General features: G+C 41.3%; 1 protein-coding gene across 1 annotated transcript in view; it reads left to right on the plus strand.

Annotated features, from left to right (window-relative positions):
* Window positions 1-18548, plus strand: part of DIPK1A (divergent protein kinase domain 1A) — a 108015-nt gene that overhangs the window by 60681 nt on the left and 28786 nt on the right. Inside the window, exon 2 of the mRNA XM_056123729.1 lies at window positions 7754-7888. Within this exon, the coding sequence (XP_055979704.1) occupies window positions 7754-7888 (135 nt within the window). The remainder of the gene's footprint in view (window positions 1-7753; window positions 7889-18548) is intronic.

The raw sequence follows: 18548 nt of genomic DNA on the forward strand, positions 1-18548 counted from the left end.
TACATACAGAACATGTGCTACAGGCTGTTGGGCCATCTCTCCAGTCCACTTTTGTGTCTTTACAACAAGTAGAGTGAGTGTAGGTTCCAAACCCAGATTGCCTTGATTCAAACACTCATTCTTCTACTTAATCCCAGAAGAGTTTGCTTTTAACTTCTTTATATTTTCAGGTTCTCCATCTGTAGTATGACAAATAGTCTCCTACTTTCAGTCTCCTACTTTCCTTTCTAGTAAGGAAGTGGCAGTGATCCCCTCATGTATTCATGAGATACCACAATGGTGCCATCACAAACTGCTCCCAAATTCAGTGATGTTCATCATTATTTCTCATTCACATATCTGAAGATGAGCTGAACCCAGCTTTTCTAAGTGGAGTTGGCTCCAGATCCTGGGTTTGGTTCAGGTGGATTCTATGTTCCCTAGGATGAAATGATGGTCTTGTGCTGGTGCTACTTGAAGTGCAAGAAGACAGGTTCAATTAGAAGTTTTCTTTGCACTATACCTAGTATCAAATAATGGCCAAGCAAGGTGCGTGCCAAACTTAAGTTCAGAGAAGCACAGCAAAAGGGAATGGTATTTGCTGTATAAGGGTCAACATCCAGTTTCTAAACAGAGCAATGTGGTCTCTAGTGCAGTCACCCAACTCTGCCATTTATAGCAGGAAAGCAGCCATAGAGAATACATTACCAAATGGGGGAGGGAGCAGTAGCTATATGGCAATAAAATTTTTATTTATTTATTTATTTAATTAGTGAAACACCACGAGGTACAGTTGTAGACTTACAAACTTTCGTGCTTGGGTTTCAGTTATACAATTATCAAGTACCCATCCCTCCACCAGTGCCCATTCTCCGCCACCAATGATCCCGGTAGCCCTCCCACCCTCCACCCCATTGCCCCCACCCCCACCTCTGTGGCAGGGCATTCCCTTTTGCTCACTCTTTCCTTTAGGTGTTGTAGTTTGCAATAGAGATATTGAGTGGCCGTTGTGTTCGGTCTATAGTCTACTTTCAGCATGCACCTCACATCTTGAGCGAATTCTCCAAACATCCTTTACTTGGTGTTCCCTTCTCTATCTGAGCTGCCTTTTCCCCTAGCATGTGCTGCCAACTTCCAAGCTGTGGAGCAGACCTCCTGGTACTTATCTCAATTATTCTTGGGTGTTCAACTACCATTCTGTTACTTTATATTCCCCAGATGAGTGCAGTCTTTCTATGTCTGTCCGTCTCTTTCTGGCTCATTTCACTTAACATGATACTTTCATTTAGAACCACTTGTTTGTAAATTTCATGACTTCATCTTTTCTAACAGCTGTATAGTATTTCATTGTGTAGATGTACCAAAGTGTCTTTAACCAGTCATCTGTTCTCAAGCACTCGAGTTTTTTCCAAATTTTGGCTATTCTAAATAGTTATGCCAATAAAATTTTATTTACAAAGCCATGCAGCGGTGACTCAGTGGTGGAATGCTCGCTTTGCATGTGTAAGGTCCTGGGTTTGATCCCTGCCACTGCAAAAACAAAACAAAAGAAAAATGTTAGCCCTGAGCACAGACTCAGGAGTTATCCCTGAGGATAGCCAGGTGTACCCATCCCTCCACCAGTGCCCATTCTCCACCACCAGTGATCTCGGTAAAAACAAAGACCTAAAAACAAAAGCCTAAAACAAAGACAAAAACTAAAACAGAAAAAGAAATAATCTCCTTCTTCCTTGGGACAGTGAAGATAGCTCACAAGGCACATTTTTTGCATGTAGGAAACCTAGTAGTATTAGTCTATGCCTGAAAGACTACATCAAAATAAAATGATGGTACCATACAAATTTGATGCTTTCAACCCCATAATTTTTGTTTTCATTTTGTCATGCAACCATAACACGGGGTGTCCTAAACATTAGCACTGTAGACATTTGGGGACAGATAATTCTTGGTTGCACAAGGACACTCTTAAACATTAGCGATTTAGCAGCATATCTGGCGTCTATCCACAATATTTTGGTAGCATCGCTCAGCAGTGAGACAAAAAAAAATGTCTCTAGCCAGTGCCAAGTGTCCCCTAAGGGGAAAAATATACTCTAGTTGAAAGTTACTGCCACAGTATATTTAATAAAATTCTTACCGTGCTTTTAAGGAGCATAATTTAAAATAAAACTGTGTACTATTAGTAGGTAGTGCCAAACAAGCAAAATTAAAAAAAAATAAAACCTGCCAGGAAGAATTTTCAATAGTTCAGCATAGAAAAGAAAGGCAGAAACAATAAACTATGATTCTTAATTGAAGAGTAGATTGTCTGGTACAGAACAAACCACTGGAAATACATCAATGAGTGTTGTACAGGGAAATTAAGTTACTTAATAGTCCAGATCCTATTTATGTTTTTTTCTTTCTATCTTTATTTTAAAATGTGAAGCAGCAGGAATATACAGATATTAAAGGACGCATGAAAGTTCTTGCAGCTATTTTGTGCTTCTTCCAGATCGCAATAATTTTCCATGGCATGCTAGAATAAAAATGTGTTTTACTTCTTTTGTCATTTATGCCTACAACAGGTGATACCCAGTGCCCTGCTGGGAATGTCATTAATCTAACTTCCTCCCAAAATGTTTGGCATTTGCTGTCATGGCAGGCTCTCAGCAGCGAGCCAGTTCACAGGGTGTTTTTCAGTTTAAACATATGTCAGAGGAAATGGAAAAATGTAGCAATCTGAGAGGTCTAGAGAAGCAAAATGATTTAAAATTTGATCAAGTTAGGTAGGCAGGAGAGAGGAATATATAGAAGTATTAGCTGCCAGCATCAGTTAAACTTCATATACACTCTTAAACATTTATAGCAGTTTTGTTACCTAGAAATTATTGATGATTCCAAAAGCAGTTGACTTCTCTAGATTTTTTGGTGGTGGGAGAAATGGGGGGCTGGGATTGTTGAACCATATCATCCTGTTGGGGCAAGCATGCGTCAGCCACAGGGCAAGCACTTAACCCCTCTATCATCTCTTTAGCCCCAACACATGTAGATTTCTTGAGGTGAATATCAAGAGAAGGAGTAGAACCAAACCCTATACAATGGGAGAAAACCCTGCTCACTAGGTCTGCATTGTTTCTCTCTCTTGCATTATTTATATCTTCTGTGGAACAAATGGAGAGGAATAGGGAAAACTGCAAAATCTCTCCCAGTTCTTCTGCTAAACAATTTGAGATTTACTCCTGTTATAAAACCTTGTCTCGGGAAAATCACATAAAATGTTACTATACAGTTGCATTCCTTATAGTAAAATCATGCCAAATCATAGTCTTTGGGGCAGTGCTTAAATGATTTTGTATGATAGATTGACAGTTTGTTTCTGAAACTGGAGATGTGCTAAAAGTACCTGCCACAGGACCTGACACATGGTAACCACTCAGAAGTCACTGAATAAATGTGTGGGAAGAGGGTGTCTAGCTATTGTGTCATATGGAAAGTTTCAGATCAGTAGGGAAAGATACATTCAAAAGAAGCCGCTCCCACCCGGCCTCTGAAAAAGCACAGTAGAAATGACATCTGCACCTGTATGTTCAATGCAGCACAGTTCACAATAGCCAAAATCTGGAAACAGCCCAAGTGCCTGAGAACAGTTGACTGGTTAAAGAAACTTTCTCACATCTACACAATGGAATACTATGCACCTGTTAGGAAAATTGAAGTAATGAAATTTGCTTATGAGTGGATGGTCATGGAGAGTATCATGTTAAGTGAAATGAATCAGAAAGAGAAGGACAGACATAGAATGACTATACTCTTTTGTAGAATATAGAATAACATAATATGAGACTGACACCCAAGGACAGTAGACACAAGGGCCAGGAATATTGCTCCATGTTCGGAAGCCTACCTCATGAGCTGGGGGAGAAGGCAGCTGGAATAAAGAAGGGATCACTAAGTCAATGATGGTTGGAGGGATCATTCAGAATGGGAGATGTGTGCTGAAAGTAGATAAAGGACCAAACATGATAACCTCTCAGTATCTGTATTGCAAACCATAATGTCCAAAAGTAGAGAGTATGAGAGAAATTGTCTGCCACAGAGGCAGGAGGAGGGATGGGATGGTGGCAGGGAGATACTGGGGACATTGGTGGTGGAAAATATGCACTGGCGGAGGGATGGGTGTTCAATCATTGTATGACTTAAACTCAAACATAAAAGCTTTGTAACTTTATCTCATGGTGATTTGATAAAAAAATTTAAAGAAAGAAGCAGTGTACTCATCACCCAGCTTGAATAATTATTAACCCATGATCAGTTTTGTTTATTTGGGTATGTGGGGCCATACTCAAGAGCTGCTCCTAGCTCTGTGCTCAGGAGTGGCCCTTAGTTGTGCTTGGTATATGTGTTGCCAGGAAGCCAAAGGGATTAACTGCATGCAAGGGAAAGCACCTTAATGCCTGTACTGTCTTCTGCTTAGTCTTGTTTCAGCTAAACTCCACCTACTTTTCCTTTCCTATGTTATTTTTAAATGCTGGCATTATTTTATTTGTGAACATTTTAATGTCTATAAAGGTCGCCACTCTTCCTTAAACATTACTGTAGATCGAATGGGAAAGGATATTCGCCGAATACACATCTGACAAGGGGTTGATATCAAGGATATACAAAGTACTGGTTGAACTCCACAAGAAGAAAACATCCAACCCCGTCCAAAAATGGGGCAATGAAATGAACAGAAACTTTCTCAAAGAAGAAATCCGAATGGCAAAAAAGCACATGAGAAAACGCTCTACATCATTAATCATCAGGGAGATGCAGATCAAAACCACAATGAGATACCATCTCACACCTCAGAGACTGGCCCACATTCAAAAGAACAAAAGCAACCGATGCTGGCGCGGATGTGGCGAGAAAGGGACACTCCTTCACTGTTGGTGGGAATGCCAACTGGTTCAACCCTTTTGGAAAACAGTATGAACGATTCTCAAAAAATTAGAAATTGAGCTCCCATTTGACCCAGCAATACCACTCCTGGGATTATATCCCAGAGAGGCAAAAATGTATAGTCGAAGTGACATCTGCACTTGTTTGTTCATTGCAGCACTCTTTACAATAGCCAGTAACTGGAAGAAACCTGAGTGCCCAAGAACAGATGACTGGTTAAAGAAACTTTGGTACATCTACACAATGGAGTACTATGTAGCTCTTAGAAAAGATGAAGTCATGAAATTTACATACAAGTGGTACAACATGGAAAGTATCATGCTAAGCGAAATGAGTCAGAGAGAGAGGGATAGACATAGAAAGATTGCATTTATCTGGGGGATATAAAGTAACAAAATATGAGACTAATACCCAAGAATAGCTGAGATCAGCACCAGGAGGATTACTCCATAGCTTAGAGGCCAGCCAGGCATTCTAGGGGAAAGGGCAGCTCAGATAGAGAAGGGAGCATCAAATAAAGTGTGTTTGGAGGATCCTCCCAGGAGGGGAGACGCATGTTGAAAGTAGACTATGGACTGAACATGTTTGCCACTCAGTGCCTCTTTTGCAGACCACAACACCCAAAAGGAGAGAGAGAATAAAAGGGAATGCCCTGCCACAGAGGCAGGGTGGGATGGGGGGGTGGGGGTGGGAGGGATATTATCCATGGTGGTGGAAAATGGGCACTGATGGAGGGATGGGTATTTTATCATTGTATAATCGAAACCCAAGCACAAAAAATTGTAAATCTAAAAAAAAAAAAGAGTTGCTACTGATTAGATAACAAAACTCCATTGTTAAAATAAATGAGTATAAAAATAAAAAAAATTACTGTAGATCATTTTCACACCTAAAAATGTGAAACAATTCCTCACTGGATTGGGTATCCTGTCCATCTTCAAATTGTCATTAATTGTCATATAAATACTTTGTATTCATTTGCATCACTACTCAAAAAAGGTGTACAGCTTGTGATTATTTGATAATGTTGATATTCTTATAAGTTATTAAATATTTAACTATTCTTAACCTTTATATTTTAATCATATTCTTTTTATTTTCTCCTTACTTATTTGGGGTTGGGGATATGGCCACACCCACTTCTCAGAGATCACTCTTGGTGGGCTCTGGGGACCATATGGGGTGCCAGGGGTCAAACACTGGTCAGGCACATGCAAGAAAGTGCCCTACCCACTGTACTATCTCTCTCCTTATTAAGGACACAGGGCTATTTCCCACATGCTGGCAGCATTTCCTATAGTTTGGAGTTTACTGATTATATTCTAAGTGTTGCTTATGTTCGCTGTCTCCTGTATTTCCTGTAAACGGGTTGTTGGCTTGATTAGATTCAGTTTTCTTTTTGGCAAGTCCAGAGAAACGGGAATGGCCAAATCATTATGACAACACTATTGGCTTTTGCTCAGTGCTTTTTACAGATTGATTTACTAACATTTGTTGAGTGTTGTCTAAGAGCCTAATCAATGTACTTGTGTTCTATAGGCTTTATGTCATTAAATCATATTTAAGCCCCACTGTAGTCGTAAATATCTATTTCTTTCTGAAGAGCTCTTATTAAGAACAAGCAATCTTAAATGTCCTTCAAACAGACCCCTTGGTATATACTGCAGTGTCTGGTATGTGATTTCATTTGAAATTATTTTCAAATTTTATCATTGAGCTGTCCTCAGACTTCTTGGTGCTGGGTTCACCCTTTGTTAACTTCCAGACAGACACCTCAACTTCAAGCAGTGCCAGCGGAATTCAGAGTTTCCTGAGTTTCTTTTCCCTTGGCACATATTGTCTTCTGCAGGTGCACGCTGCCTCTTTCATCTCTTTCTGCTTTCTTTGCATGTTCCCAGTGCTCACAGTGTCCTACTGTTGCCCAGTGTGAGAAACTGGCTTCTGACTGTAAGAGCAAAACCAGCTTCTCATTGTTTCACGTATTTTTTCATTTATTCTGCTCAATTCTTGCTGTAGTCCTGAATCATACTGTTTATAGAGGCATGGGAGCTCCAGACTTACAAAATAAATGCTAAATTATCTTGACCTCCGGGCACTTTTGAAGCTTAAACCTTTTAATTATGTGGTTGATGAAGAAAAAGCACCAAGTGGTCCAAATTGCAATTAGATATCAGAGCACCGAGTGCCAAAACAATATAGAGAGGAGCCTATTGTGTGGCTTTACAAGCTGACATGCAAGGACTCAAAAATGGGCGCTTTTTATTCTTTATCTCAACGCTTTCTCAATCATTTTTCCTTTAATACTTACAACATTCTCTTCAAGTTTCTAGTGTATTAGGTGAAGCATTTGGTTGCTTGAATAAAAGGAGCATAAAACTTTGGTACATACAATAGAGAAATAGGAATGAAGGTGAGGTTTAATAATTATTCTGGCTGTGCCTCACTGTGAGACATTTTAACCAAATTAATTCTATCTTGATAAAGAACCTTCGTATTATTCTCTGAAACTCACAGGAAACAGAGATCATGTCTCTCTACCTGATCATCCAGAGCCCTCCAGGGAGTTTGGTGCACGTGCTTCTAAATAAGTAGCTTTCCATGCTGGTGGTTTTTGAAAATTTATACATTTTAAAGGGTATTTTGTTCCCTTTTTCCTTGGCAGGACCAAAGCGCTTCCTCTTCTAAGGCCAGTGCTGTTTGGACTCAGTCAAAGTACACTTTGTTCTAGGAGAATTGCCATATGAGCCTAGAATATATATTGAGTCCTTCCAAGAAGGGAAACCATGTTCTCAGACTGTGGATGCTGACTTGGTGCTGAATGAATGATTATTATGTGCTCTTTTGCTCACAGGCTCGCTTCTCTTATGTGCGGATGAAATACCTCTTCTTTTCCTGGTTGGTGGTTTTTGTTGGAAGCTGGATTATATATGTGCAATATTCTACCTATACAGAACTATGCAGAGGAAAGGACTGTAAGAAAATAATAGTAAGTATTTTATACTTTTAGTATATGGAAAAACCTGTGTTAATAGGTTACAGTAATACTATATAATACTTATTTCATACACTAATAATTATTTTTGAAAAGTCATTTGTCCTTAGCATTGTATTAAATTTCTTAGCATTTTGATATAGCAAGCTACCTGTGATTTATTAAGCTGCCCGTGACGTATCCGTATGCCAAAAACAGTAGCAACAAGTCTCACAATGAAGACATCACTGGAGACTGCTTGAGCAAATTGATGAACAATGGGAGGACAGTGCTTTGATATAGCAAAGTTAGTAGAAGTGTTGATGCGGAAAAATCCAGTATTCAGAAATCTAAATATATAATGCAGACTAGTGTGAGAGCAGTATTATTACCAAAAAAGGGAATGTTTGTTTCTCAAACTTCACATGTTTACTGTACTCTAATCAGTTGGATTATTAAGAGTTTAGAGTATATAGGTGTTTCTTATAAATTGTTTAAAACATATCCTTGGGATAAACGGGATCATTTATTGAATACCAAAACTTTATCTAAAATTATGTATGTATATTTGTTATTTCATTTCTAGCCTAATGCTTGGGTATATGCCTGGAAAGTCACTCTATCAGTCCAAGATTTCCAGTAGTAATTGACTCCCTGCATGTGTATTTTAAATGTTTGAGGATAAGTCAGCTTAACTTCTTACTTTCGGCTAATATCATGATGTAAATAATATTAAAATGTTTCATCTCAGAATTACATTTTTGATAATAATGATTGTGAGAGTTCCAGAGATTATAATTTATTAATAATCCTGCAGTTATTAGGCGGGCCTCTCCAGGCTGGGGGACTGGGAGTGAGCAGGTCACAGAGAATGAGATGCCTGAACATAGGAACCTAGAGTGAAGTAATGAATAATTACAGTCAGATAGGGTAAACATTACAATAAAAGGTGTTATAATAGGAACATGAGATGGAGACGCCTGAAAATAGAAAACAGGCCAGGGATATGGCTCAGGGGCTTTGCTTATGGGAGCCCATAGCCACTGTCTCAAGTACTGCTGGGAGTGACCCTCTGGTCTTACTCCTGGTTCTGGGATTGGGGCACTCAGGGATCGGGGGACCATATGGAATGTTGGGGATTGACTTTGGTTTGGCCATGTACAAGGCAAGTGCCTTCCCTGCTGTGCTGTCTCTCTAGCACCTCAAGATCCTTAATGTGCATTATATGTCTCCAGAAAAATTAATATACCTAATAAGAATAGTAAACTCATTTTTACCATAGCTGTCAGAGAGAGACTTGTTTATATGATCTGGTGATGTGAGAAATACTGTTTTAGGAAAAAATATCAAAATGAATATGCTTTTAAATATTTCATATTGAACCAGAGACATAGTATAGCAGGGAAGGTACTTGCCTTATGTGTAGACAACCCAGATTCAATTGCTGGCACCTCATATGGTCCCTTGATCCCCTCCAGGAGTGATTCCTGAACGCAGAACCAGGAGTAAACCCTGAGCACAGCTGGATGTAGCCCCAAAACAACAATAACAACAACAAATTTTGTCATCTTACTACAATAAAGTTTAGAATGCAAGGAATATGGTGATAGTTTAAGTAGCTCATTCTCTGTCACTGTCCTCCAACTGTTCATCGATTTGCTCGAGCGGGCCCAGTATTATTTTTCTTTAGTTTTTTTTAAATTTCAAGAGAATGGAAGCAGAACACAACTTAGCATCATTTAATGGTTATCTTACTTGGAAATACTTTTTTTATGAAAAATTTATTTAAAATTTATTATTTTTCCAGACTTTTTTTTTTTTAGAAAAACCTTAGTTTTTTGAGATAGCTTTCAAAAATTATTTATTTTTTGGCATTTTGGGTCATACCTGGTAGTGCTCAGGGGTTACTCCGTAGGCTGACCACTCAGGAATCATTCCTGATGGTGCTCAGGGGACCATATTGAATGCTGGGGATCAAATCCACATCAGCTGCATGCATTCAAACACCCTACCCACTGTACTATTGCTCTGGCTCCGAGATAACTTTGTATTGGAAAGCGGGAGTTCTATCCTTATACCGCAAGGAATAGCACCTGCAACCCCAGCACCACCTGTGTGGCTCAGACGCCAAAACAAAACAAGATCATAGCATCTCTGCATTTGGAACTCTGTTCTTAAAACATCGAAACTAATAGTACTGAGGATTGAATGGGTATTGTGTGATTAGAACTAAAAACAAGGAGCAAAAATATTTTAAATATCTTGTAATGCTTCCAAGAACTAACAATGTCACTGGCAGTCGGGCACAGCCCTGATTCCTCAGTTCCTGTCTTCTAGAGGAAAGAAATGCAGCCAAGAGATGCCAGACAAGATTAAGTGGCAGAGTTTGCAAAGCAAAAGTATACTCTGAGCGGGAGAGGGGAGCAGCCCACTGGTTTAGGTCAGGGCATTTTTTATGAGGCTTAGGTCCTGGCCTCCTCCCTCTCCTCCTGCTCCTCCCTTGCTGCATTTCTGTCTCCCTAGTCACTACCAAATAGTTATTGTACAGTGTAATGGCAAATAGGAAGTCATGAGTACACAGGGCCTTCAAAATAGGGAAGTCTCATAGCCCGGGTAAGTTTTCTGTTTGTTTGTTTGGTTTGGTTTTGGGGCCACACACAGAGATTCTTAGGGGTTACTCCTGGCCCTGTACTCAGGAATTACTCCTGGCAGTGATTGGGAAACCCTATGGGATGCCAGGGATCAAACCTGGACCAGCAGTTTGAAAGGTAAACATCCTACCCATTGTATATTGCTCCAGCCCCAGCCCAAGTAGTTCTCATTTTCCTGGCTGCTCCATTGGTGAGATTTCTTTTCTCCCTCCCTTCCTCCTACCCTCCTTCCCTCCCTCCCTCCCTCCCTTCCTTTCTTTTTGTTTTCATTTTGGGCTATCCCCTGCTATTCCTGGTTCTGCACTCAGGGATCACTCAGGGGACCATATGCAGTGCTGGGGACCAAACCCAGATAGGCTGCATGCTAGGTAAGAGCCTTAACCCCTATACTATACTATTTCTCCCACTTTCTCCAAAATCAGAGAGATTTCTAAAATGAAGTTCCCAGGGGGTACAGTGTCCCCAATAAGTGTACCTATACCTGTGGGACCTAATGGTGCCTTCAGGCTTCCTGATACTCCAGAATTGCTGCTATGTCTCTGGCTGGAGCCCAACAACTTGGGACCAAGTTCTCCAAGAAATTAAATGGCCAAAAGTTAGGTATGTGGGAACCACACTCACAAACCACCACTATCTCAATTATATGAGCTCATTTATCAGCCTTGCTTCAGAGACTATAAATAAAGCTCAAAAGAGATCAAAAGCCACAGTTAATCTTGGACCCTTGCAAGACTACCAGACCAGGGTAAATCAGAGGGATGCTGGTTAGCCTGGTGCCCACCCAAGCAGAGCTGCTGGCAGCTGCTTGCTCCCACAATCCAAAATCACTGCCATAACCCTGGCCATACTCTACCACCTCAGGCCAGACCTCACTAAGATATTAACCTGTTGAAAATTTGGATATGCGGGTTTTTTGGCTGAAATTGTGAGGTTTTCTCGGAGTTGGGTGGACTGCCTCCTCTCACTTCCCTGTGCTCTTGGAAGCACCAGTGGTCATCCCCCTGAATCAAGTCTAGTGCCACCATGTAAGCTCTTCTACTGGCCTTGCTTCAGAGACCCATAAATCTCGAAAGAGATCAGAAGCCGTAGTTAATCTCGGACATGCACAAGGCCGAAGAGACCAAGGTAGATGGGAAATGGGGTAAGCCTGGAGCCTCTGGCAGCCGCTTGCTTCCACAACCTCATGGTGTCTCACTAATAAAAAAAAAAGAAAAGAAAAAGAAAAAAGAAAAGAAATTGCTGCCATGCCTGACTCCACTGTCTCTGGACAGACCTCATCAAGATATAATCTGTCAAAAATTCAGGTATGTGTGTTTTCTGACTGAAATCTGCAGGCTTCCTCAGGTTTGGGATGAATGCCTGGCCCCCCACCTCCCACTTCCGGAAGCCTCAGCAGTCACATATACACCCCAAAGCTGCACCTAGTTAAAAAGCTACTCCAGCCTTACCATCTCAATAAAAATTATGAGTGCCAAACACGAGATGACCCCTTAGTACCTGTATTGCAAATCATAATGCACAAAAGGAAAAGGAGTAACAGAGAAAGAAGAAAAGTGCCTGCCATAGAGGGAAGCTGGGGGTGGGGGATGGTGGGGGGGAAATGGGGGACATTGCTGGTAGGAAATATACACGAGTGGAGGGATGGGTGTTGGATCATTGTATGACTGAAACCCAATCATGAACAGCTTTGTAATGGTCTGTCTCATGAATGGACTGGAGCGATAGCACAGCAGGTAGGGCATTTGCCTTGCACGCAGCTGACCCTGGTTCAGTTCCTCCGTCTCTCTCGGAGAGCCTGGCAAGCTACCAAGAGTATCCCGCCCACATGGCAGAGCCTGGCAAGCTCCCTGTGGCATATTCATATGCCAAAACAGTAACAAGTCTCACAATGGAGACGTTACTGGTGCCTGCTCGAGCAAATCGATGAAAAACAGGAGGACAGTGCTACAGTGCTACATCTCATGGATATTCAGTAAAAAAATTAAAAAAATAAAGAATAATGTGGAGTCATGACTGGTTCAGTTAGTGTAATCAGTGACTTAATAAATAGCAATACCCCTACATTTAAAATTTTTTTTTAAATTTAATTTAAAAAAATTAAAAAGTTTAAAAATAAAATGAAGTTTCCACTTGTGGAATGGTGTACAGGATGGGCTGTGGATGGGTTAATAGCTCTTTCCTCCCTCCTTCCCATATCTATCTCACTGCCTCTTTACAGCAAAAGAATAAAAAGTTCTGATCAGGCACTTGCCTTGCATGTAGCTGACCTGGTCAATTTCTCACACCCAAACCCTGCCAGGTTTGTTCTCTGAGCATACAACCAGGAATAAGCTCTGAATACCACTAAGGATGGTCCCAAAACAAAACCAAGCCAAAAAAAAAAAAAGTTCAAGATCTAGCAATAAGGATAGGATTTGAGAGAGGTGAACCTTTCCTTATGGCTGCTTTTGTCAGAGATATAAGATTTGAATTACAATCTTGTAGCCAGATCCTTCCAAGGATGAGGTATTGATATATCATGGTTTGGATTGAGACTCTGAAGGATTGAACCCCCAAAATAAAGGTAAACCAAAAGAACTTCAGAGAGGCAAGCTGACTTTTATGACCTCCTTTTTTGGGGGGAACCATGTTTCTTAATTTGCTGACTTTTATGACCTCCTTTTTTCATGGGAAACATGTTTCTTAATTTTCTTAAGAGTTGTTCACAATAGTTTATTACATTAAGTATTCCAACACCAATACACCTTTCTGCCACCATTCTTTCTAATTTTCCCACCACCACCCAAGCCTGCCCCAAAGACAGATAAGATATGACATAATTTATTTTATATTGCTTGTTATGAATAATCTGCTAAAACATGATCTAAAAGTTTCCTTAGAGGAAAATGTGTGAAGATTGTTGTATCTCACCCTGGAGACATTAAGGTCTTGTATAAGAGATTACTAACATGTTGTTAAGGTTGAGCCTTATGTGCATATATATATATATATATATATAAAGGTAAAGGTAAAGGCCCTCCCGTTATTCATCGATTTGCTCGAGCGGGCCCAGTAACGTCTCCATTGGAGACTTTGTTGTTACTGTGTCTGGCATATCGAATATTCTCGGTATATATGCATATATATGTTATCAAATGTGATGTGTTACTCCTGGTACATCACTGGCTTAGAGGATGAGATGTCATGGCCGCACGTTCCAGGAATTCTAAAATTTTAAATAGAGTGAGCGAGCTGGAGTTAAATTTTTAACTGAATCATGACTTTGGGGTCTGGAGGCATCTCTGTAGTTTGTGGCTCTCCCCTGAGATTTATTTGTGAGTCTCTGGATCATGGCTGTTAATGAGCTTATGTGGCACCGAGGCCGTTTGTGGGTTCCTGGAAGAACTGGGAGATAGGGGGAGGTCGCCCACACCCAAATCCGTGAGTGTGACCTCCTTTTTTGCAGCTGTACTGGATATCAGCCGGGGTCTGGGAACCAGAACTGGGTCCTGGCAGAGAACTGTGCTGAGGACAAGAAGCCAGCAAGCTTCTATAGAAAATGACAGAGCCTCAAGCATATATCCAGTTATGTTGTAGGATTATTTGCCAGATCCTAGGGTTGAACATATGAGCAATTCAGATTCGCACTGGGAAACCTTTGAAAAGCAGAGCAGGCATTCTGGCAGTCTCATAAAAACATGGACTAGAGTTAGGAACCTGCCACGGGGGAACCCGGATGAAATAGTAGGTTTTCCATTCAGTTCTGAGGCTTTCTCTCAAGGTCTCTACTCTTGGAATGAGATAAGACAAAAGTTTTTGGAGCTTTACCAGAGCTGCAACCCAGTCTCCTACTAATATTCGCTCTGGTGGGGTTTAGGTGATAAGCTACCAGGACAGGGGAGCTAGTTTAATAGACAGAGCACATGCTTTGCATGTTGGAGGCTCAGGTTTGATCCCAGGACCCCCAGATTCCCTGAACACCACCAGGAGCCACTCATTTAGTCCCTGACCACCACTGGATGTGGCCCGAAAACAAAGAGAAAAAATGTTTTACAGACATCTAAAAAATAAACTATAGGACATTCCCAAAGACAAGACAACATGGCACAACCAAGGGATATATATAGACAGCTGAGACAGATCCACACATGATATGAAAATAGGACTTATCCCCTCAAAGGATTTTTAAATAACTGTTCATGTTTAATAGAAGGAAAGAGAAAATAAACAATGGACCGTTGCAATGAAGAATTGAAATGCGTTAAAAAAAAAAATTAGGGCCAGAGAGATAGTACAGCGGTTAAAGCACTTTCCCAGTAGGTGACCAAGACATTCTGGTTCCAATCCCCTACTGCAATATGGTCCTCCAAGCACAATAGTATTGGGCACAGTATATGGCATGACTCTTGGTACAGAGCCAGGAGTAGCCCCTGAGCACTTCCAGAAGTAGCAAATAAATAAATAAACAAGGGAATAATAAGGCAATTCCTTAAACATCAAATATAAAATTATCATATGATACATAGTTCTTTTATATATGCATATGTATGTGAGTACATATTACACACACGCACGCACACATATATATATGAATTTCAAGCAGGGGCCAGAGAGATAGACAAAATGGTAGAGCTCATGCTAGGTATATGCAATTCCCAGAATTTGATCCTGGCACCACATCACCCCTTAGGACCACCAGCTGAAACCATGGTGATTTCTGAACATGTCGAGGAGTGATCTTGGACCTCCCCACCCCAATCCAGAGCACTCCTGGTATGAATCCTTATAAAAAAATATTTTAAATAGCCAGAGAAATAGTACAGCAGGGAAGATGCCTTGCATGTGGCAGACCTCAGTTTGATCCTCAGCATCACATATGGTCCCCTGGAGCACAGAGCCAGGAGTAACTCCTGAGTACAGGTAGGTATGGACCAAAAAACAAATAAACAAAAATGTGAAAATAGGGACCAGAGAAATAGAACAATGGGTAAGGTGCTTGTCTTGCATGCAGCTGACCTGGGTTTTATCTCTGGCATCACATATGGGCCCCCAAACCCAAACATTAAGAATGATCCTTAAGCACAGAACCAGGACTGAGCCCTGAACACCACTGAGTGTGACTCAAAACCCAAACCAAACAAAAATAAGTAAATGAATGAATGAGGGGCTGGAGTGATAGCACTTCGGGTAGCACATAGCACATGGGGCGTTTGCATTGCACGTAGCCAACCTGGGTTTGATTTCCAGAATCCCATATGGCCCCCCGAGCACCACCGGGAGTAATTCCTGAGTGCATGAGCCAGGGGTAACCCTGTGCCAGGTGGGACCAAAAAGCAAAAATAAATAAATAAATGGATGAATAAGATGAGTAACTAAGTTAATGAAGAACTTCATGTCTTTCACAAGTGCAATGAGAAAGGATATAATAGCAATATTTAACAGAGAATGACTAATATGTGCCTGAGAATGGTTCAGCAAAAGGCTTCCTGAGAAGGGAGTATTGTGACTTGGAACCTGATGAGAAGGCTTCTTTTGTGTGAGTATCTGGCATACACATTTAAAAAGAAAGGACAGTGAAGATAAATGCCCTAAGACAGGAGCAAATGTTCAGCCCTTTGAGTTATTTTTCTAGCCCCATAGAGACTTTCATTGCAGCAGTTGTCTTCCCCAGTTGTAAGGGCTGGCTTAATAAGTCCAAAATTCATAGGGTGGGCCAACTAGAATTCTTTAGCCTAAGCAATAGTTCTTCATTGAAGCCATAATCAGCCACGCCCTTTGACTAATTAAATCTGGTCCACCTAAATTATTAGAATAATCTTTTTAAAAAAATTTTTTTTAATTATGGGACTGGAGTGATAGCACAGCGGATAGGGTGTTTGCCTTGCACGCAGCCGACCAGGGTTCGAATCCCAGCATCCCATATGGTCCCCTGAGCACCGCCAGGAGTAAATCCTGAGTGAAAAGCCAGGAGTAACCTCTGAGCACCGCCGGGTGTGACCCAAAAAGCAAAAAAATTTTAATTGAATCATTGTGAGGTAGACCCTTACAAAGCTGTTCATGATTAGATTTCAGTCATACGGTATTCCAACACCCATCCCTTTACCAGTGTACATTTCCCAGCACCAGTGTCCCAGGTTCCCTTCCATCAGCCCCCACCTATCACCCCCCACCCTCCAATTCCCCCCATCCTGCCTCTATTGCAGGTGCTTTTCTACTCTCTCTCTCTCTCCCTCCCTCCCTCCCCTCCTTCCCTTTATCTAGGACAATCTTAAAGTCAATTGATAATAGATTGTAATCACATCTACAAAATATCTACATGAGTATTGTTTGGTTCATTAAATGGGAACTCTGACCTCACAAGTTGACAGTAAGAGACCAATGAGGGGGCTGGAGCGATGGCACAGTGGGTAGGGCGTTTGCCTTGCACTTGGCTGACCTGGATTCAATTCCCAGCATCTCATATGGTCCCCCCAGCACTGCCAGGAGTAATTCCTGAGTGCAGAGCTTGGAGTAACCCCTAAGCATCACCACATGTGACCCAAAAAGCAAAAAAAAAAAAAGAGAGAGAGAGTGAGAGAGAGAGAGAGAGACCGACCAGTGTGGCTAGAGAAATAGTATAGCAGCTGTAAGCTCTGAACATTGCTTCTTGGCCCCAAAACAAAACCAGAGAGAGAGAGAGAGAGAGGGAGACAGAGAGAGAGAGAGAGAGAGAGAGAGAGAGAGAGAGAGAGAGAGAGACTACCATAGGATATAGGACGAGGGAGATACTCCACAGGGCTGGAGCACATGTCTTGCATGTAATGAGCCTCTGAGTTCAATACCTGATACTGCACGGGTCCCTGAGCACCAATCAGAGATAGCTCTGGAGGGCCCCAGCACATTTGGTCTGAGCACCACTGCATCTCAGGGCCTGAGCCTTTAACCATCTAGGCCAATTGGCTAAATATTCCTGGGAATGACTCCCTCGGTTTCCTAACTTTGCTTGAGAAACCCCCCCCCCCCTACTCAAGGCCATTACATCAAGTTTAATAAAATGTCTCAGTTTAGGGACTAGAAAGGTAGTACAACCTGTAAACCTTGCAAGTGAATCCATGGGTTTTATCCCCAGCACTGGGAAAAAAGAAATTAATAGAAAGTTTAACTTATCTATACTACTAGAAAGCTAGGAACCAAAACTGATAATAACTTTGAATCTTGTACACTGACTCACAATTTGAATTCAAGTTTCTTGGGGGTTTTTTTGTTTGTTTGTTTCTTTTGCAGGGCTAAAGGGAACATCCAGCTGTGCTAAAGAGCTACTCCTTAATCTGTGCTCAGGGATCACTCCTGGTGATCCTCCAGAAGCCAGAATAATGCTGGGGATTGAACCTGCAAGGCAAATGCTTTAACCCCTGAGCTATCTCACTGGGCCTGGTTTTCAATTTTTTACTGAAGCTAACTTAATATGTTATCCAATAAGTCGAACATTTCCTCTTACAATAGAATCACTAGTTCATTCATTGCCAAAGCAAAGCCTATATACTTCCTACTGGGCAGGAAGGAGAACAGAGTTGGGGGGAAGAAAATTTCCCTTCTGTACATTTATTGGGGCAACATTATTCAGGGATTAAGAATGTGTCCTGCTGGGCTGGAGAGATAGTACAATGGATTCAGTGTTTGCCTTGTATGCAGGCAATCCAGGTTCAATTCCTGGTATCCCATATTGTTCCCTAAGCACTGCCAGAGTGATTCCTGGGTGCAGAGCTCAGATTCCTGAGAACATTGCTCATGTGGCCCAAAATGCCAAACAAAAAAAGTTACAATTTAAAGAAAATAGTGTTGGAGTTAGAATGATAGCACAGTGGATAGGGTGTTTGCCTTCCACCCGGCCAACCCAAGTTCATTTCCCAGCATCCCATATGGTCCCCTGAGCAACGCCAGGAGTAATTCCTGAGTGTGGAGCTGGGAGTAACCCCTGTGCATCGCCAGGTGTGACCCAAAAAGCAAAATAAATAAATAAAATAGTGTCCTGGGTTTTACCTATGTGTAGTAATGAGGAATCATTT

This window comes from Sorex fumeus, unplaced genomic scaffold (assembly GCF_029834395.1).
Source record: "Sorex fumeus unplaced genomic scaffold, SorFum_2.1 ptg000047l, whole genome shotgun sequence".
Lineage (NCBI taxonomy): Eukaryota > Metazoa > Chordata > Mammalia > Eulipotyphla > Soricidae > Sorex > Sorex fumeus.